The sequence below is a fragment of the Siphateles boraxobius genome, unplaced genomic scaffold (assembly GCF_051911475.1).
Source record: "Siphateles boraxobius isolate OS27281-9 unplaced genomic scaffold, OSU_SipBor_1 5, whole genome shotgun sequence".
Taxonomy (NCBI): domain Eukaryota; kingdom Metazoa; phylum Chordata; class Actinopteri; order Cypriniformes; family Leuciscidae; genus Siphateles; species Siphateles boraxobius.
In genome coordinates, this window is record NW_027509141.1 from 244,974 (window position 1) to 267,291 (window position 22,318).

Genomic DNA, 22,318 nt, shown 5'->3' on the forward strand with positions numbered 1-22,318 from the left:
CCCTCTGATTCTCACAAAGATAACACACAATACTCTCTTCATAATCCCTCTGATTCTCACACAGATTACACACAATACTCTCTTCATAATCCCTCTGATTCTCACACAGATTACACACAATACTCTCTTCATAATCCCTCTGATTCTCACAAAGATAACACACAATACTCTCTTCATTATCCCTCTGATTCTCACAAAGATAACACACAATACTCTCTTCATAATCCCTCTGATTCTCACAAAGATAACACACAATACTCTCTTCATAATCCCTCTGATTCTCACAAAGATAACACACAATACTCTCTTCATAATCCCTCTGATTCTCACACAGATTACACACAATACTCTCTTCATAATCCCTCTGATTCTCACACAGATAACACACAATACCCTCTTCATAATCCCTCTGATTCTCACAAAGATAACACACAATACTCTCTTCATAATCCCTCTGATTCTCACAAAGATAACACACAATACTCTCTTCATAATCCCTCTGATTCTCACACAGATAACACACAATACTCTCTTCATTATCCCTCTGATTCTCACACAGATAACACACAATACTCTCTTCATTATCCCTCTGATTCTCACACAGATAACACACAATACTCTCTTCATAATCCCTCTGATTCTCACACAGATAACAGACAATACTCTCTTCATTATCCCTCTGATTCTCACACAGATAACACACAATACTCTCTTCATAATCCCTCTGATTCTCACAAAGATAACACACAATACTCTCTTCATAATCCCTCTGATTCTCACACAGATAACACACAATACTCTCTTCATAATCCCTCTGATTCTCACAAAGATAACACACAATACTCTCTTCATAATCCCTCTGATTCTCACAAAGATAACACACAATACTCTCTTCATCATCCCTCTGATTCTCACACAGATAACACACAATACTCTCTTCATAATCCCTCTGATGCTCAGACAGATAACACAAATTACTATTAGGAATTTCACAGTTTTACCTTTTGTGTTTTACCGGTTTTTATATAATCGGTTAATTTATATGATAAATCGCCCATAATAAATCAGGAAACTAGACGAAGTCAAATAAACCATGCGTATTGGTTTTGATAATTCTGATGAAATGTAAAAATACATTTCTCAAATGATAACAGTTGTTGTGATTATAATTTTGTGCAAAATAATCATGATTATCGGTTTAATCATATGCAACAATTGCAGCAAGTTTTCATTACCTGAAACTGGACTAAAATTCCCAGACATTTAATCGACCAAAAAAGCAGGATAGATTAATTAAATGTGATAAAAACTAAAAAAAGTACATTTGACAGGACTAAGACACACATGCGCCCGTGCTTTGATGCATAGGGTTATGTTTTACACTTCAAACATGCTTATGTTTATTTATGTCTTATATCCTACAAACTGTTCTTTTACGAAACATTAGCTAAAAAAGCTCCTCTTATGACATTTGTCAGGACTGTTTCTCGAGACGGTGTTCATCAAAACAGCTCCAGTGACATCATCAGTGTCTTTCTCTTTCTCTAGGAAAGGGCTAAACTAATACAGTTATTTATGCTATGAGCTAATAGTGAAGGTTCCCCCTTTATTATTTTCCCCTCCATTATTCCTTAAATACAAAAATTTAAACATTTCATTTTGACCCTTGAGTCCAGCAACTGATGTTTGCACAAAATGACATTCAAGATCTCCCGAGTCATCATTCGATCACGATGTTAAAGCTAAACACGTGAATCTGTGAGTACACTGATGCTCTCTGCGAACGCTCTCGAGGAAACACTGGATCCAGTGGCTGAAGAACACGATGAATAATTCACATCTGAACCTGAACCTGCTGACACACACACACACACACACACACACACACACACACACACACACACACACACACACACACACACACACACACACACACACACACACACACACACACACACACACACACACACACAGTCCATATCACTGCTCAGTACAGATGTTAGTATGGGGACTGGTAGCAGTTTTAATAGCTGAGTGTATTACTGTGAGCCCAAACACCATTACCGTTACTCAGCGGGTGTGTTAGCCACCAGTTCATGTCCACGACTGAGTTTAGAAGTAAGAAGCCACAGCTGGGGTGTGTGTGTTACACAGAAACTAAAATAGAGCTGGGTAAAACTTGGACAGGGTTTAATGGACCTATAATGCAGATTTTACAGAGAACATGAAAAACAGGCTTTGTCCAGATGCTTCTATAACCCATGTTCTTTTACTGAAACTTGTAGATAATCTTGTTTATTATGATTATTTTATCATGTTTTCATGCCTTTATTAAGAAGCATTGAAACATGGAAATAACAAAAATAAATGAAAAGGCCAGTTCAGACCGAGACTGAAACCTAACCAGAGTCACACGAGGGCCGTCGATGCCGGTTCATACTCATCCAATTCAACTACACTGCCAAACACAAAAGAAATGTTGGGTAATTCAAAGCTCAATAGCAGCAGGATTTTGAACAGTGCTCCTGTAAACACGTGAGTCTTGTGTGTGTATTAACCAGGACTTGTCCTCGGTGACCTTCAGCGCTGTGTTCCTGATACCCAGAGCTCAGGCGCTTCAGACTCTTCTCGTATTGATCTGAAAAGCACACTAGCCGAGGAAGGAAAGCTAAACCAGTCCCTCCTGCAGATGTTATCGAGCTCGAGAGCCTGTGTACGGGTCTGATCCTCGGCTTATTAAAGGAACCCTGGAAGACTAAACATAAGAGCTGTGGAAGAATGATCAGAAATAACTACAGCCATAATTAGCATTCCAGGGATTAGATCTTCGGAGTTAGATCTGCGGTTCGGTCCTTCACGGTTCTCAGAAGAGAAGCTGCTCACACTAAATTCTAAATCTGTCCTTCAAATTTGCTTAAGATGAAGATTAGCGGCTTTCGCACCGGAGGAACCTTCTCATCGCTCCTAGAACTATTGGCGGAAGTTCCCGGAGTTTGGCGTGCTAGGGATGTTAACCGATGACCGTTTGACCGATGGTTGACCGTATCAACGTTAACCGATCAAAGTTGTCGGTAGTCGGTTAAAAAAAAGAAGTGATCTCTAAATTAGGCTATTATAGACAGTGGACTAAACGCTACTACAGTTAGCCATCTCATTCCAATATATTTTTGTGTGAAGTGAATAAATCCCTCACACTCAATTTTTCATAACTCGCCTGTTTGTACTTAATAAACCAATAAAAACATTTTGCGCGAGGTCACAACCAAGGCCGTAACCAGGGTTTGAACATTAGTGAGGTCCGGGGTGTTGTGTAAAGAATTGTGCTAGAATGGTTAGGCCATTGGACCCACATTTCCTCATGGACATTAAGCTGCGACCCTTTAATATATATATATAATTATGTGTAGGGTAGTCTCTCACTAGGGGGGGTCCGGGGGTATGCCCCCTCCCCCGGGATTTTTTTTTTGAAAAATAAACCATTAAATGGCACTTTCTCGAGAGTTCTGTGCAAAGAAATATAGAAAAAATGTAGGTCTGGCAAGTCTTATATTTCTGTAATTCACACAGATCAAACACAAATATGCTGACTGAATAGATTGCTAGTTGAGAAACACTGCTTTAATTAATGTTTTTATGATGACTTTGTGAAAGGTTAAAACAGCATGAGCCGTCTTCCTGCTGACCAGTAAGTTATTTGTCGAATTTCATTCTGTAACAAACAGATCTGTATCACGCTATTGTTTTTGATAGTGTTATACATTTCTTACTGATAATCACGATTATCATTGCGTTTGTCTTACCGAATGTGGTAGCTTTATGCAATTACAGTTTGTCTATAAGCTTTTTTTTTTTTTATTAATGCCGACAGTAAAATGTTGCCAGATATTGCTACGAAAAACAAGCAAAACAAAATAATAATAATCCGAAATAAGTTCAAAGCTTGTGTTTTAGAAATAAGATTAATATATCACTAAACCTAACATGCACCTTTCCACTTTAATAACTTCCTAAAGTGTCACATTAAATCAGAAAAACAGGACCAGGAGACTACTGCCACCTTTCCCTTAGGTGGATCTGGCAACACGGAGGATGCACCCGCGCCCTCACTCACAACGCGCTCTCAAACCCCGTTCACTGCGCTAGCTTCTCGAAACAACATGAATTGCAAACACTCATATGAGGTGGTTTAAACACGGCTAATTTATCATTCAGAAAGCTTGACATTTTATTTTTGAATGTAAAAAAATGACCGAGGTCCGGACCTCGGTGACCTCATAGCTGGCTACGGCCATGGTCACAACGTTTGGGTTCGCGCGCTCACAGGGTTTGCGAAAAGTAAAGGCTACAGGCTAAAACACTCGAGGTCAGAGCCAGGGCAGACAGGATAAAGCGTGCAAAAAAAAGTAGTGTGTAGGACCATTTCACCAAAAAGAATGACACAGATGTAAGTTGCTGGGCTTAGATTTGGAAATACATTACATCTACATTTCAGTGGTAACAGATAAGGTGATGATGATCATCATCTTTCTTTATTATTGTTAGCACTACCTCAAACTAAAGCGGCGTCTCTTCGGAGCTGTCATTTTCTTAAATGAGCCGCGGCAATGTTTCAAATGAGCTTCAAACACTAGACTAACGCCTTTATTTTCAACGCGATTACCTTGTACCCAAACCATTTCGAAACTAAGGAGCCATTTGTCCTCCGAATACATACAAGCTCCTCGGTGCCGCGTTTGCTGGAATCATGTTTCGCGCTATAGGGGATTTAAAAAAAGTGACGTGAGTGAAAGGGCGCGCCGGGGCAGTGTGCGTGTGAGCGGGAGGCAGAGCGGGCAGAGCGGGTGCAGCCTCCGTTGCGAAATTGCAGGCGCGTCTCGAGATGGCTATTTCAAATAGCATAGCATATTTTAAACTAATCGGTTAACCGGTTTCAATCAGCTAATGAGGCTCGGTGGTCGGTCAAGAAAATTTTTAGTTTTCGCCATCCATAGTTCGTACACCGCAGGAACTAGGAACGATTTTAGTTATAGGAACTCTTTTTAGATTAACTAATTTACTCCTACTCCAGAGTCGGCTAAACCAGTGCTATAAGAACTACAGTGACGGAGGGTGTTCGCTAATTGGCCGAATGCACGCGTAACACCAGCACCCGCCATTATTAAAAAGCAGTGTAAACACAGATTATAGCCTATATTTACTCCTGAAACTAACTCTACAAACATGTAAAACAGTGATAGATGGAGCTCTAAACCTTTACACTGAGGAGAAAACCCAACGAAGCTTTGAGGAGACCCAGAGAAACATGATTATGTATTTCTGCTCAGCAACACCGACATCAACACACGACATACGCTAATAACTTTTCATTACGTCTACTTTCTATTTTCTAACAGTTCTATCTAATGACGTAATCGACAGGACTGTTAGACAGATCGTAAACGAATGAACACGGAGAATGCGAACGATGTGAGTTCAGTCGTTCTCAGCACCGTCAAAATAAAAGTCTGCTGTTGTCTGCTTTTGGGGTTTGTGTTTCTGTCCGGTTTTATATCCAGGGCTGGATTCACCTCATATTGGGGTGCAGGCAAATGAAATGTTTCCCGGAGCAGCCGTCCCGTCACTGTCCCGCTGTCAGAGACCCCGTCCAGGACACTGTCCCACTGTCAGAAACCCCGTCCAGGACACTGTCCCACTGTCAGAAACCCCGTCCAGGACACTGTCCCACTGTCAGAAACCCCGTCCAGGACACTGTCCCACTGTCAGAAACCCCGTCCAGGACGCTGTCAGAAACCCCGTCCAGGACACTGTCCCGCTGTCAGAAACCCCGTCCAGGACACTGTCCCACTGTCAGAAACCCCGTTCAGGACACTGTCCCGCTGTCAGAAACCCCGTCCAGGACACTGTCCCGCTGTCAGAAACCCCGTCCAGGACACTGTCCCACTGTCAGAAACCCCGTCCAGGACACTGTCCCACTGTCAGAAACCCGGTCCAGGACACTGTCCCGCTGTCAGAAACCCCGTCCAGGACACTGTCCCGCTGTCAGAAACCCCGTCCAGGATACTGTCCCGCTGTCAGAAACCCCGTTCAGGACACTGTCCCGCTGTCAGAAACCCCGTCCAGGACACTGTTCCGTCCAGGACGCTGTCAGAAACCCCGTCCAGGACACTGTCCCACTGTCAGAAACCCCGTTCAGGACACTGTCCCGCTGTCAGAAACCCCGTCCAGGACACTGTCCCACTGTCAGAAACCCCGTCCAGGACACTGTCCCACTGTCAGAAACCCGGTCCAGGACACTGTCCCGCTGTCAGAAACCCCGTCCAGGACACTGTCCCGCTGTCAGAAACCCCGTCCAGGATACTGTCCCGCTGTCAGAAACCCCGTTCAGGACACTGTCCCGCTGTCAGAAACCCCGTCCAGGACACTGTTCCGTCCAGGACGCTGTCAGAAACCCCGTCCAGGACACTGTCCCACTGTCAGAAACCCCGTTCAGGACACTGTCCCGCTGTCAGAAACCCCGTCCAGGACACTGTCCCGCTGTCAGAAACCCCGTCCAGGACACTGTCCCGCTGTCAGAAACCCCGTCCAGGACACTGTCCCGCTGTCAGAAACCCCGTCCAGGACACTGTCCCGCTGTCAGAAACCCCGTCCAGGACACTGTCCCGCTGTCAGAAACCCCGTCCAGGACACTGTCCCGCTGTCAGAAACCCCGTCCAGGACACTGTCCTGCTGTCAGAAACCCCGTCCAGGACACTGTCCCGCTGTCAGAAACCCCGTTCAGGACACTGTCCCGCTGTCAGAAACCCCGTCCAGGACACTGTCCCGCTGTCAGAAACCCCGTCCAGGACGCTGTCAGAAACCCCGTCCAGGACACTGTCCCGCTGTCAGAAACCCCGTCCAGGACACTGTCCCGCTGTCAGAAACCCCGTCCAGGACACTGTCCCGCTGTCAGAAACCCCGTCCAGGACACTGTCCCGCTGTCAGAAACCCCGTTCAGGACACTGTCCCGCTGTCAGAAACCCCGTCCAGGACACTGTCCCGCTGTCAGAAACCCCGTCCAGGACGCTGTCAGAAACCCCGTCCAGGACACTGTCCCGCTCTCAGAAACCCCGTCCAGAACACTGTCCCACTGTCAGAAACCTCGTCCAGGACACTGTCCCGCTGTCAGAAACCCCACCCAGGACACTGTCCCGCTGTCAGAAACCCTGTCCAGGGCACTGTCCCGCTGTCAGAAACCCCGTCCAGGACACTGTCCCGCTGTCAGAAACCCCGTCCAGAACACTGTCCCGCTATCAGAAACCTTGTCCAGGACACTGTCCCGCTGTCAGAAACCTCGTCCAGGACACTGTCCCGCTGTCAGAAACCCCGTCCAGGACACTGTCCCGCTGTCAGAAACCCCGTCCAGGACACTGTCCCGCTGTCAGAAACCCCGTCCTGGACACTGTCCCGCTGTCAGAAACCTCATCCAGGACACTGTCCCGCTGTCAGAAACCCCGTCCAGGACACTGTCCCGCTGTCAGAAAACCCGTCCAGGACACTGTCCCGCTGTCAGAAACCCCGTTCAGGACACTGTCCCGCTGTCAGAAACCTCGTCCAGGACACTGTCACGCTGTCAGAAACCCCGTCCAGGACACTGTTCCGCTATCAGAAACCTTGTCAAGGACACTGTCCCGCTGTCAGAAACCCCGTCCAGGACACTGTCCCGCTGTCAGAAACCCCGTCCAGAACACTGTCCCGAAACCTCGTACAGGACACTGTCCCGCTGTCAGAAACCCCGTCCAGGACGCTGTCAGAAACCCCGTCCAGGACACTGTCCCGCTGTCAGAAACCCCGTCCAGGACACTTTCCCGATGTCAGAAACCCCGTCCAGGACACTGTCCCGCTGTCAGAAACCCCGTTCAGGACACTGTCCCGCTGTCAGAAACCTCGTCCAGGACACTGTCCCGCTGTCAGAAACCCCGTCCAGGACACTGTTCCGCTGTCAGAAACCTCGTCCAGGACACTGTCCCGCTGTCAGAAACCCCGTCCAGGACACTGTCCCGCTGTCAGAAACCCCGTCCAGGACACTGTCCCGCTGTCAGAAACCTCGTCCAGGACACTGTCCCGCTGTCAGAAACCCCGTCCAGGACACTGTCCCGCTGTCAGAAACCCCGTCCAGGACACTGTCCCGCTGTCAGAAACCCCGTCCAGAACACTGTCCCGCTATCAGAAACCTTGTCCAGGACACTGTCCCGATGTCAGAAACCCCGTCCAGGACACTGTCCCGCTGTCAGAAACCCCGTCCAGAACACTGTCCCGCTATCAGAAACCTTGTCCAGGACACTGTCCCGATGTCAGAAACCTCGTCCAGGACACTGTCCCGCTGTCAGAAACCCCGTCCAGGACACTGTCCCGCTGTCAGAAACCCCGTCCAGGACACTGTCCCGCTGTCAGAAACCCCGTCCAGAACACTGTCCCGCTATCAGAAACCTTGTCCAGGACACTGTCCCGATGTCAGAAACCCCGTCCAGGACACTGTCCTGCTGTCAGAAACCCCGTCCAGGACACTGTCCTGCTGTCAGAAACCCGGTCCAGGACACTGTCCCGCTGTCAGAAACCCCGTCCAGGACACTGTCCCGCTGTCAGAAACCTCGTCCAGGACACTGTCCCGCTGTCAGAAACCCCGTCCAGGACACTGTCCCGCTGTCAGAAATCCCGTCCAGGACACTGTCCCGCTGTCAGAAACCCCGTCCAGGACACTGTCCCGCTGTCAGAAACCCCGTTCAGGACACTGTCCCGCTGTCAGAAACCTCGTCCAGGACACTGTCCCGCTGTCAGAAACCCCGTCTAGGACACTGTTCCGCTGTCAGAAACCTCGTCCAGGACACTGTCCCGCTGTCAGAAACCCCGTCCAGGACACTGTCCCGCTGTCAGAAACCCCGTCCAGGACACTGTCCCGCTGTCGGAAACCCCGTCCAGGACACTGTCCCGCTGTCAGAAACCCCGTCCAGGACACTGTCCCGCTGTCAGAAACCCCGTCCAGGACACTGTCCCGCTGTCAGAAACCCCGTCCAGAACACTGTCCCGCTGTCAGAAACCTTGTCCAGGACACTGTCCCGCTGTCAGAAACCCTGTCCAGGACACTGTCCCGCTGTCAGAAACCCCGTCCAGGACACTGTCCCGCTGTCAGAAACCTCGTCCAGGACACTGTCCCGCTGTCAGAAACCCCGTCCAGGACACTGTCCTGCTGTCAGAAACCCCTTCCAGGACACTGTCCCGCTGTCAGAAACCCCGTCCAGGACACTGTCCTGCTGTCAGAAATCCCGTTCAGGACACTGTCCCGCTGTCAGAAACCTCGTCCAGGACACTGTCCCGCTGTCAGAAACCCCGTCCAGGACACTGTCCCGCTGTCAGAAACCTCGTCCAGGACACTGTCCCGCTGTCAGAAACCCCTTTCAGGACACTGTCCCGATGTCAGAAACCTCGTCCAGGACACTGTCCCGCTGTCAGAAACCCTGTTCAGGCCACTGTCCCGATGTCAGAAACCTCGTCCGGGACACTGTCCCGCTGTCAGAAACCCCGTCCAGGACACTGTTCCGCTGTCAGAAACCCCGTCCAGAACATTGTCCTGCTGTCAGAAACCCTGTCCAGGACACTGTCCCGCTGTCAGAAACCCCGTCCAGGACACTGTCCCGCTGTCAGAAACCCCGTCCAGGACAATGTCCAGCTGTCAGAAACCTCGTCCAGGACACTTTCCTGCTGTCAGAAACCCCGTCCAGGACACTGTCCCGCTGTCAGAAACCTCGTCCAGGACACTGTCCCGCTGTCAGAAACCCCGTCCAGGACACTGTCCCGCTGTCAGAAACCCCGTCCAGGACACTGTCCCGCTGTCAGAAACCCCATCCAGAACACTGTCCCGCTGTCAGAAACCTCGTCCAGGACACTGTCCCGCTGTCAGAAACCTCGTCCAGAACACTGTCCCGCTGTCAGAAACCTCGTCCAGGACACTGTCCCGCTGTCAGAAACCCCGTTCAGGACACTGTCCCGCTGTCAGAAACCCCGTTCAGGACACTGTCCCGATGTCAGAAACCCCGTCCAGGACACTGTGCCGCTGTCAGAAACCCCGTCCAGGACACTGTCCCGCTGTCAGAAACCCCGGTCAGGACACTGTCCCGATGTCAGAAACCTCGTCCAGGACACTGTCCCGCTGTCAGAAACCCCATCCAGGACACTGTTCTGCTGTCAGAAACCCCGTCCAGGACACTGTCCCGCTGTCAGAAACCCCGTCCAGGACACTGTCCCGCTGTCAGAAAACCTGTCCAGGACAATGTCCTGCTGTCAGAAACCTCGTCCAGGACACTTTCCTGCTGTCAGAAACCCCGTCCAGGACACTGTCCCGCTGTCAGAAACCTCGTCCAGGACACTGTCCCGCTGTCAGAAACCCCGTCCAGGACACTGTCCCGCTGTCAGAAACCCCATCCAGGACACTGTCCTGCTGTCAGAAACCCCGTCCAGAACACTGTCCCGCTGTCAGAAACCTCGTCAAGGACACTGTCCCGCTGTCAGAAACCTCGTCCATAACACTGTCCCGCTGTCAGAAACCTCGTCCAGGACACTGTCCAGCGTCAGAAACCCCGTCCAGGACACTGTCTCGCTGTCAGAAACCCCGTCCAGGACACTGTCCCGCTGTCAGAAACCGCGTCCAGGACACTGTCCCGCTGTCAGAAACCTTGTGTGACCACAATTGCTACTTTACCAGATATGTAAAAAAACATTGTAATTTTTAAAGTCCCCTTGTAGTCAATCATTTTATCCCTTAAAACTCATCTCTGATCACCAAAGTGACATATTTTTTAAAACATTCCTTGAAAACAAATGTCTTCATGCCTTAACATATCTTGAATGAGGTCCACCCTGACGTGCACCTCTCCAAAAATTTAACAACGTGTCAGTTCTTTATTCATGATTGAGGTGGGCGGAGTTATTCATTTTGATTTACAGTTTAAGGAGCCAATGGAGTTACGAGGTTTCTTTTCGTTGGTTAAATATATGCAAAGTGACCAATAGTAATGGTGTACAAGCTTCTGCCCGACAGCAGGATTATAGCTGTATTGTGACCAGCCCTGACCAGATCAAACGTACACTGGAGTGTCTGATTGAGTCGCTGTAGTGTTTCCTTCAAGAGCGGGATTGTGTGTGTGTGTGTGTGTGTGTGTGTGTGTGTGTGTGTGTGTGTGTGTGTGTGTGTGTGTGTGTGTGTGTGTGTGTGTGTGTGTGTGTGTGTGTGTGTGTGTGTGTGTTGTGAGACCCTCGAGCTGGAGGACTTCTAGAGATGCTCATTCCACAACAATCTATGTTTGTGTGTGTGTGTGTGTGTGTGTGTGTGTGTGTGTGTGTGTGTGTGTGTGTATGAGTGTGTGTGTGATAGGGTTGCAGTGTGTGTGTGTGTGTGTGTCTGAGAGTGAGTGTGTGATAGGGTTGCAGTGTGTGTGTGTGTGTGTGTGTGTGTGTGTGTGTGTGTGTGTGTGTGTGTGTGTGTGTGTGTTTCTGTGTGTGATAGGGTTGCAGTGTGTGTGTGTGTGTGTGTGTGTGTGTGTGTGTGTGTGTGTGTGTGTGTATGTGTGTGTGTGTGTGTGTGTGATAGGGTTGCAGTGTGTGTGTGATAGGGTTGCAGTGTGTGTGTGTGTGTGTGTGTGTGTGTGTGTGTGTGTGTGTGTGTGTGATAGGGTTGCAGTGTGTGTCTGAGAGTGAGTGTGTCATAGGGTAGCAGTGTGTGTGTGTGTGTGTGATAGGGTTGCACAGTGTGTGCGTGTGTGTGAGTGAGTGAGTGTGTGTGTGTGTGTGTGTGTGTGTGTGTGTGTGTGTGTGTGTGTGTGTGTGTGTGTGTGTGTGTGAGTTTGAGTGTGTGATAGGGTTCCAGTGTGTGTGTGTGTGTGTGTGTGTGTGATAGGGTTGCAGTGTGTGTGTGTGATAGGGTTGCAGTGTGTGTGTGTGTGTGTGTGTGTGTGTGTGTGTGTGTGTGTGTGTGTGTGTGTGTGTGTGTGTTAGTGTGTGTGTGTGTGTGTGTGTGTGTGTGTGTGTGTGTGTGTGTGTGTGAGTGAGTGTGTGTGTGAGTGAGTGTGATAGGGTTGCCGTGTGTGTGATGAGCTGAAGGTGTGTTTGAGGAATGGCTTCTGTTCTCCACAGCTCTCGATGTGCTGATTGGTTCAGCTTTACTTGATTTTCTGCACTCCTTCACAGTCATCACTGGCTCTGCAGTTTCTCTAACAACGGCTCTATTGTTGCAGGAGTTTGAAGGGTTGAGTCTGATTGGTTTGATGTTGATTAAACCATCAGTGCCAGTGACACACACGACCCCTTGCATTTCTGTTGTACCTCCACTTTGATTGTAATCCTCGTTTCAATCTTTATATTTACAACTCCACTGTGGCCTCAGATCTGAGTGTTATTGAGCCTGTGATGTATTAGCCAGAACATCAGATGTCTGTCTGAACATCAGATGTTGTTGCTGAATGTAAATGTCTGTGTGTTCTTGAAGCAGTCGCTCAAAACACCGGCTGTCCTCTGATGCACAGCTCAATTCCAAGATCCAGTCTATCCAATCACACACAAGTCTGAGATCAACACACACACACACACAGATCTGAGATCAGCGCACACACACACACACACACACACAGGGTTGAGTGTAAAGCTCCGTAAACACGATCTATGGAGTGAATCATACTTCATCTGCCAGTCTGACACATCATCCCAGTGTTTGTTATTCTAGGCGATTCTGTGCTTTGAATATGTGTTTGTGTGTCTGCAGTTTGAGGACAGCCTTTTCCGTTCCAGTACGACGGTAGTCCCAGACACAACAGAAACTCTTGAGAAATGGGTTATCGATGTGGCTGTGTAAGAGTCCCGAGCTGAACCCCATCCGTTCTGTCTGTGACCCCGAAATCCTGATCAATTCCTGTTATTGTGTCTGTCTCCCGGGATTATTCCCAGAGAGCAGAAGAGGGCTCAGTAATGCTAATGATTCAGAAGCATGTGTTACTCGAGTGAGTGTCCATGATGTGTTTCGTTCTTGAACTTTAAAGAGGATGAATTTAGGGGTGCAGGTTTTTGGGGATCAGTCCCTGAGACAGATTCCTGATTGGGCTTGGTTTAAATCAATCTGTTCAATTGGACATAGCTGTTTCAAAACTGTCATGGACCTAATATTTCGTTTTTCTTGGAACTGAATGCATTTACTATGAAATGATTAAATGATATCTGATTAAATAATATTACGATTTTAATTGATTGCCGTCCCTAATATGTGACAATATGTTGCTGCAATTTTTTTAGATTTTATTTAATTTATTATTTAATTTAGTTTTAAATTACTAGATTTGATCAATAAATAAATAGTAAGTTAAACACATTCCTCACATTCTTTCAACTTAAATTCAAAATAACTCACAATTTCATGCATAACTCTTTTAATTCAGCTCAAAATATCTTACATTGGGAGTCTTTCCCGACCTTTTGTGGAAAAAGTTTATTATAAGATGATATTTCATGACTCCAGATGGCCGAGTGATAGTGTTAGTGATAGTGATCGTGTTAGTGATAGTGATCGTGTTAGTGATAATGATAGTGATCATGTTAATGATAGTGATCGTGTTAGTGATAGTGAATGTGTAAATGATAGTGATCGTGTTAGTGATAGTGATCGTGTTAGTGATCGTGATAGTGATCGTGTGCGTTTTAGTGATAGTGTTAATGATAGTGTGAGTGAGTGTTAGTGATCGTGTTAGTGATAGTGATCGTGTTAGTGATAGTGTGAGTGTTAGTGATAGTGTTAGTGATTGTGATCGTGTTAGTGATAGTGTTAGTGATTATGTTAGTGATAGTGATCGTGTTTGTCATAGTGTTAGTGATAGTGATTATGTTAGTTATAGTGTTAGTTATAGTGATAGTGATATTGTTAGTGATAGTTATAGTGTTAGTGATCGTGTTTGTGATAGTGTAGTGATAGTTCTAGTGATTGTGTTTGTGATAGTGATCGTGTTTTTGATCTTGTTTGTGATAGTGATCGTGATAGTGTTAGTGATCGTGATAGTGTTAGTGATCGTGTTAGTGTTAATGATTGTGTTTGTGATAGTGATCGTGTTAATGATAGTGTTAGTGATCATGTTAGTGATAGTGATCGTGTTAGTGATCGTGTTTGTCAGTGTTAGTGATAGTGATTATGTTTGTGATAGTTATAGTGATAGTGATCATGTGTGTGATAGTGATATTGTTTGTGATAGTGATCGTGTTCGTGATAGTGATCGTGTTGTTGATAGTGATATTGTTAGTGATAGTTATAGTGATAGTGATCATGTGTGTGATAGTGATATTGTTAGTGATTGTGTTTGTGATAGTGATTGTGTTTGTGATAGTTATAGTGATAGTGATTGTGTTTGTGATCGTTTTTGTGATAGTGATCGTGTTTGTGATAGTGTTAGTGATCGTTTTTGTGATAGTGTTAGTGATAGTGATCGTGTTTGTGATAGTGTTAGTGATCGTTTTTGTGATAGTGTTAGTGATAGTGATATTGTTTGTGATAGTTATAGTGATCGTGTTTGTGATAGTTATAGTGATCGTGTTTGTGATAGTTTTAGTGATAGTGATCGTGTTTGTGATATTGTTAGTGATCGTTTTTGTGATAGTGATATTGTTTGTGATATTTATAGTGATTTGTGATGGTGATCGTTTTTGTGATATTGATAGTGTTAGTGATAGTATTTGTGATAGTGATTGTTTTTGTGATAGTGATAGTGATATTCTTAGTGATAGTTATAGTGATCGTGTTTGTGATAGTGTTAGCAATAGTGATCGTGTTTGTGATAGTGTTAGTGATAGGATCGTGTTTGTGATAGTGATCGTGTTTGTGATAGTGATCGTGTTTGTGATAGTTATAGTGATCGTGTTTGTGATAGTGATCGTGTTTGTGATAGTTATAGTGATCGTGTTTGTGATAGTGATCGTGTTTGTGAGTGTTAGTGATTGTGTTTGTGATAGTGATCGTGTTTGTGATAGTGTTAGTGAAAGTATTTGTGATAGTGATCGTTTTTGTGATAGTCATAGTGTTAATGATAGTATTTGTGATAGTTTTTGTGATAGTGATAGTGATATTGTTAGTGATAGTTATAGTGATCGTGTTTGTGATAGTGTTAGCGATAGTGATCGTGTTTGTGTTAGTGATAGTTATAGTGATCGTGTTTGTGATAGTGTTAGCGATAGTGATCGTGTTTGTGTTAGTGATAGTGATCGTGTTTGTGATAGTGTTAGTGATAGTGATCGTGTTTGTGTTAGTGATAGTGTTAGTGATAGGGATCGTGTTTGTGATAGTGATCGTGTTTGTGATAGTGATCGTGTTTGTGATAGTTATAGTGATCGTGTTTGTGGTAGTGATCGTGTTTGTGATAGTTATAGTGATCGTGTTTGTGATAGTGATCGTGTTTGTGATAGTTATAGTGATCGTGTTTGTGATAGTGATCGTGTTTGTGAGTGTTAGTGATTGTGTTTGTGATAGTGATCGTGTTTGTGATAGTGTTAGTGAAATTATTTGTGATAGTGATCGTTTTTGTGATAGTCATAGTGTTAATGATAGTATTTGTGATAGTTTTTGTGATAGTGATATTGTTAGTGATAGTTATAGTGATCGTGTTTGTGATAGTGTTAGCGATAGTGATCGTGTTTGTGTTAGTGATAGTGATCGTGTTTGTGATAGTGTTAGTGATAGTGATCGTGTTTGTGTTAGTGATAGTGATAGTGATCGTGTTTGTGATAGTGATCGTGTTTGTGATAGTTATAGTGATCGTGTTTGTGATAGTGATCGTGTTTGTGATAGTTATAGTGATCGTGTTTGTGATAGTGATCGTGTTTGTGATAGTGATCGTGTTTGTGATAGTGATCATGTTTGTGATAGTGATCGTGTTTGTGATAGTGTTAGTGATAGTTATAGTGATCGTGTTTGTGATAGTGATCGTGTTTGTGATAGTGATCATGTTTGTGATATTGATCGTGTTTGTGATAGTGTTAGTGATAGTTATAGTGATCGTGTTTGTGATAGTGATCGTGTTTGTGATAGATATAGTGATCATGTGTGTGATAGTTATAGTGATCGTGTTTGTGATAGTGATCGTGTTTGTGATAGTGATCGTGTGTGTGATAGTGATCGAGTTTGTGATAGTGATTGGGTTTGTGATAGTGATCGCGTTACTGATAGTGATCGTGTTAGTGATAGTGAGTGTTTTTGTGATAGGGATAGTTATCGTGATCGTGTTTGTGATAGTGATAGTTATAGTGATCGTGTTTGTGATAGTGATCGTTTGTGATAGTGATCGTGTTTGTTATAGTTATTGTGATCGTGTTTGTTATAGTTATAGTGATCGTGTTTGTGATAGTGATCATGTTTGTGATAGTAACAGTGATCGTGTTTGTGATATGGATAGTTATAGTGATCGTGTTTGTGATAGTGATCGTGTTAGTGATAGTTATAGTGTTAGTGATAGTGTACGTTATAGTGATCGTGTTTGTGATAGTGATCGTGATTGTGTTAGTGATAGTTAGTGATAGTGATCGGGTTTGTGATAGTTATAGTATTAGTGATAGTAATGGTGTTTGTGAAAGTGATAGTGTTAGTGATCGTGTAAGTGATAGTTGTAGTGTTAGTGATAGTTATAGTGTTAGTGATAGTGGTCATGTTTGTGATAGTGATCATGTTTGTGATAGTGTTAGTGATAGTTATAGTGTTAGTGATTGTGATAGTGTTAGTGATAGTGATCGTGTTTGTGATAGTTATAGTGATTGTGTTAGTGATAGTTATAGTGTTAGTGATAGTTATAGTGTTAGTGATCGTGTTAGTGATAGTGATAGTGATCGTGTTTGTGATAGTGATAGTATGTGATAGTGTTAGTGATAATGTTGGTGATAGTATGTGATAGTGTTAGTGATAGTGATAGTATGTGATAGTGTAAGTGATAGTGTAAGTGATAGTATGTGATAGTGTTAGTGATAGTATGTGGTAGTGTTAGTGATAGTGTTAGTGATAGTGATAGTATGTGATAGTGTTAGTGATAATGTTGGTGATAGTATGTGATAGTGTAAGTGATAGTATGTGATAGTGTTAGTGATAGTATGTGGTAGTGATAGTGATAGTATGTGATAGTGATAGTGATAGTATGTGATAGTGTTAGTGATAGTATGTGGTAGTGTTAGTGATAGTGTTAGTGATAGTGATAGTATGTGATAGTATGTGATAGTGTTAGTGATAGTATGTGGTAGTGATAGTGATAGTATGTGGTAGTGATAGGGATAGTATGTGATAGTGTTAGTGATAGTATGTGGTAGTGTTAGTGATAGTGTTAGTGATAGTATGTGGTAGTGATAGTGATAGTATGTGATAGTGATAGTGATAGTATGTGATAGTGTTAGTGATAGTATGTGGTAGTGTTAGTGATAGTGTTAGTGATAGTGATAGTATGTGATAGTATGTGATAGTGTTAGTGATAGTATGTGGTAGTGATAGTGATAGTATGTGGTAGTGATAGGGATAGTATGTGATAGTGTTAGTGATAGTATGTGGTAGTGTTAGTGATAGTGTTAGTGATAGTGATAGTATGTGATAGTGTCAGTGATAGTGTTAGTGATAGTATGTGGTAGTGTTAGTGATAGTGATAGTATGTGGTAGTGTTAGTGATAGTATGTGATAGTGATAGTATTTGGTAGTGTTAGTGATCGTGTTTGTGATAGTGATAGTATGTGATAGTGTTAGTGATAATAATAGTGATAGTATCTGATAGTGTTAGTGATAGTGATAGTATGTGATAGTGTTAGTGATAGTGATAGTATGTGATAGTGTTAGTGATAGTATGTGGTATTGTTAGTGATAGTGTTAGTGATAGTGGCTGATCTCTGGCGTGAGTTGGTTTTGAGGAACCTTTCATGTGTTGTTGTGAATGCTGGCTCTTTAGCTCCGCCCCCTCAGCACATTATTGTGTGTGTGTTCTTCACTCACACACTCTTCTCGTTCCTCATCTCGGTCTGCTTCCGACACACAGTGGATGTGGTGTTTCTGCCTCACGAACGAGAGACTCGTATTCCTCCTCATAATCAGGGTTTGTGTGCGAGGAGAACTGCACATCTGTTTGGGGGCCGAAATAGATTCCATTCATGCATTCCTGTGACGAGGATCATAACTCCCTCCCACGCTCGAGTCTCAGTGTCTTTTCCTCACTCACTCTTTCTACTGCATTTTTTTTCTTCATTTCTGTTCTTGTAGCTCAGTATTGGGAAGCTACTTTAAAACATTATATTCTCAAACAATGATGCACTTATTTATTATAAATACACACTATTATGATTTGCTATCATCTTTGCATAGAACATTATCAAGGCATGAGGAAAATTTGATTCCTCATGACATGACCTTGATTCTGCTTGCTTGTTTGACATTGAGAGATTATTGTACTATAGAAGCATACTGTAGGTTTCTTCCTGGTTTATTGGAACCATCTGCAGAAACACACACACACACACACTGCTTCTCCACGGTATGATGTCACAGCGCCTCCACACCAATGCATCAATGTGTGTGTTTGTCCTCCACTGTTTCCCATACTGGCTCCCAGTACAGGCCTGATCTTACTGTTCATACACACTAAAGCTCATACACATCCACATTGTTGTTGTAGCTGCACACGTTTCTGTCTTTTCCCTTTATTCACTTCTTTCTTTGGCTACCTGAATCAGTGGTGCACTACCCTGCAGACAAATTAATTAATGCAAAAATTCAAAGCGCATGTGAAACCTGCTCATTCCAAGTATCATGGTTAGAAAAATCTGCGAGCCTACAGAATAATAACAGAGAAAAATGGAGGGGGGGGGGAAGGAATGACAACAGTAAACATGCAAACTCCAGTCCGGTGGAAAAGATTAGTGTTTAAGATTTAAAACACTGTGTGTGATGCTGCGTAAAAATTTGCTGGAAGAAAAACGTCAGCCAGGATGAACAGAAATGACACTTCACTCTCTGACAGTAGGTGGCGCTGTTACACAAAAGCAGCGCTAATAAACGAGACATACATTCAGAGATACAATCATATAAAAACACCCCCAAACACATAAAAATCGCCTGTGTTCGCATGAAAAGATTATTTCAGTGTCAGAGTGGAAAGGTGACGAGTTTGCTGGTTTCACAATGTTCAGTTTAAAAGAGAACACGCGTTTTGACTGAAATTTGTAGAACAGTCAACAGAGATGCCAAAGTAATGGAGCATCTTAAAAATATATATTGATTTGTATGCGTTACATTGATACATCGTATCGATCAATGTATGGATCCATATGGATGTATGGTTATTGGTTACACCGCTTATGAGGAATCCAGAACACATCATCTAGTCTCAGGAGTTCCTCAGGGATCAGTACTCGGACCACTCCTGTTCTCCATACACACTATATCACTGACATTACTTGTTGGATCATTTGTGTGAAGTTGACTGAGGGTTAGCTTTATGCTTTTTCAACAACAAAAAAACCTGTTTTAATGTATGAATTGAATTAGAACTGGTTATATTTGGTTGTACGGGTCACTGAGTGGATCTCATACCCATCCTGCTCTTGTTTTGTAGACAGTGGCCATTCTGGAGCAGCGCCTGACTCTGACCGAAGACAAACTGCAGGAGTGTGTGGAGAACCAGCGTCAGAACGGAGCCAAACATCGAGGGCAGAGTCTCCAGATCACAAACCAGCGATAACAGCGATCACATCAGAACAGGCTGGCAGTGTGTGTGATGGAGGAGTGTGTGTGAACAGCAGTGTGTGTGATGGAGGAGTGTGTGTGATGGACGAGTGTGTGTGAACAGCAGTGTGTGTGATGGACGAGTGTGTGTGATGGAGGAGTGTGTGTGATGGAGGAGTGTGTGTAAACAGCAGTGTGTGTGATGGAGGAGTGTGTGTGATGGAGCAGTGTGTGTGAACAGCAGTGTGATGGAGGTGTGTGTGTGTGTGTGTGTGTGAACAGCAGTGTGTGATGGAGGAGTGTGTGTGTGTGTGTGTGTGTGATGGAGGTGTGTGTGTGTGTGTGTGTGTGTGTGTGTGTGTGTGTGTGTGTGTGTGTGTGTGTGTGTGTGTGTGTGTGTGTGTGTGTGTGTGTGTGTGTGTGTGTGTGTGTGTGTGTGTGTGTGAACAGCAGTGTGTGATGGAGGTGTGTGTGTGTGTGTGTGTGTGTGTGTGTGTGTGTGTGTGTGTGTGTGTGTGTGTGTGTGTGTGTGTGTGTGTGTGTGTGTGTTGTGCTCGGCTCTACTGTAATGCTCAAAACCACACACTGAAACTGAAATCTGAGAAGAGAATCAGAACACGAAGCCTTCTTCCTGTTCTCGCATACGCTGAACTAATGTTTGTCCTGAACTTTCGAACTGACTTTTTCTTTTTCAAGTTTGCTATTTTGAGTCATACTGTCTCATTTCCCGTTGTAACTAAACAATTCTTTTTATTTTTGTCCATTAAAATGCCAGTAAATGTGATTTTTTTACATGTGCTTCTTTCTGTATATTACTGTAAAATATAATATCAGCTAATATGTAATGTTTTATTATGTAGTGTCAGGGCTGTGCTTTACAGTCACGTCTGTTCATTCATTGGTTGATTTCCCTGAAACATGTAAATACGACTCAGCCAATAGCGTGAGTTTGGGGGCGGGGCTTTCAGGAGCATTCAGGAAAACCTTGATTTGCCTCTGGAGCTCATGAAGAGTGTGAAGCAGCAATTCTGTTTTAATGTAGTGTTTTCTTTAATGTATATTCAAAAAACATTTGTTCATAGCGGCTTTGTTCACGCCTCAAAACAGCTCATAACTTTAAAATAACTAATTTCTGAGATCACCCGTCTGCAGACTGAATGAGTGAGTTTTTGCTGTGATGTTTTCCTCTCTGTAGTTGAGCTGAGCTGCGAACAGACCCACTGAAGCGTAACACTGGTGGACACACACACACACGAACACTCTTTTCCTTCCTGTCTGGGGCTCGAGTCTGTGCCGGACAGGACCGAGCCTCACACTCACACTTCCAGATAACAACATCAGGCCTTTAATTACACACCACTCTCCGCTGGTGTGTGTGTGTGTGTGTTTGGAGTTCAGTGTGTGTGTGTGTGTGTGTGTGTGTGTGTGTGTGTGTGTGTGTGTGTGTGTGTGTGTGTGTGTGTGTGTGTGTGTGTGTTTGGAGTTCAGTATGGTTATGTGTGTGTGTTTGGAGTTCAGTGTGCGTGTGTGTGTGTGTGTGTGTGTGTGTGTGTGTGTGTGTGTGTGTTTGGAGTTCAGTATGGTTATGTGTGTGTGTTTGGAGTTCAGTGTGCGTGTGTGTGTGTGTGTGTGTTTGGAGTTCAGTATGGTTATGTGTGTGTGTTTGGAGTTCAGTGTGCGTGTGTGTGTGTGTGTGTGTGTGTGTTTGGAGTTCAGTATGGTTATGTGTGTGTGTTTGGAGTTCAGTGTGCGTGTGTGTGTGTGTGTGTGTGTGTGTGTGTGTGTGTGTGTGTGTGTGTGTGTGTGTGTGTGTGTGTGTGTGTGTTTGGAGTTCAGTATGGTTATGTGTGTGTGTTTGGAGTTCAGTGTGTGTGTGTGTGTGTGTGTGTGTGTGTGTGTTTGGAGTTCAGTATGGTTATGTGTGTGTGTTTGGAGTTCAGTGTGTGTGTGTGTTTGGAGTTCAGTATGGTTATGTGTGTGTGTTTGGAGTTCAGTATGGTTATGTGTGTGTGTTTGGAGTTCAGTATGGTTATGTGTGTGTGTTTGGAGTTCAGTGTGTGTGTGTGTTTGGAGTTCAGTGTGTGTGTGTGTTTGGAGTTCAGTGTGTGTGTGTGTTTGGAGTTCAGTATGGTTATGTGTGTGTGTTTGGAGTTCAGTGTGTGTGTGTGTGTGTGTGTGTTTGGAGTTCAGTGTGTGTGTGTGTGTGTGTGTGTGTGTGTGTGTGTGTGTGTGTGTGTGTGTGTGTGTGTGTTTGGAGTTCAGTATGGTTATGTGTGTGTGTTTGGAGTTCAGTGTGTGTGTGTGTGTGTGTGTGTGTGTGTGTGTGTGTGTGTGTGTGTGTGTGTGTGTGTGTGTGTGTGTGTGTGTGTGTGTGTGTTTGGAGTTCAGTATGGTTATGTGTGTGTGTTTGGAGTTCAGTGTGTGTGTGTGTGTGTGTCTGTGTGTGTTTGGAGTTCAGTATGGTTATGTGTGTGTGTTTGGAGTTCAGTGTGTGTGTGTGTGTGTGTGTGTGTGTGTGGGTTCATCTTCCTGATGGACAGTATTTGAAACGGTAACGTGGATGTTACAGGAGTGTCTTTC

The 22,318-nt window shown here is 44.5% G+C and overlaps 1 protein-coding gene across 1 annotated transcript in view; it reads left to right on the forward strand.

The window, feature by feature from the left end:
• Window positions 1–20,522, forward strand: part of poc1a (POC1 centriolar protein A) — a 148,060-nt gene extending 127,538 nt beyond the window's left edge. The window contains exon 11 of the mRNA XM_077204357.1: window positions 19,629–20,522. Coding sequence (XP_077060472.1) covers window positions 19,629–19,754 — 126 coding nt within the window. The 3' untranslated portion in view covers window positions 19,755–20,522. The remainder of the gene's footprint in view (window positions 1–19,628) is intronic.
• Window positions 20,523–22,318: the final 1,796 nt, after the last annotated feature.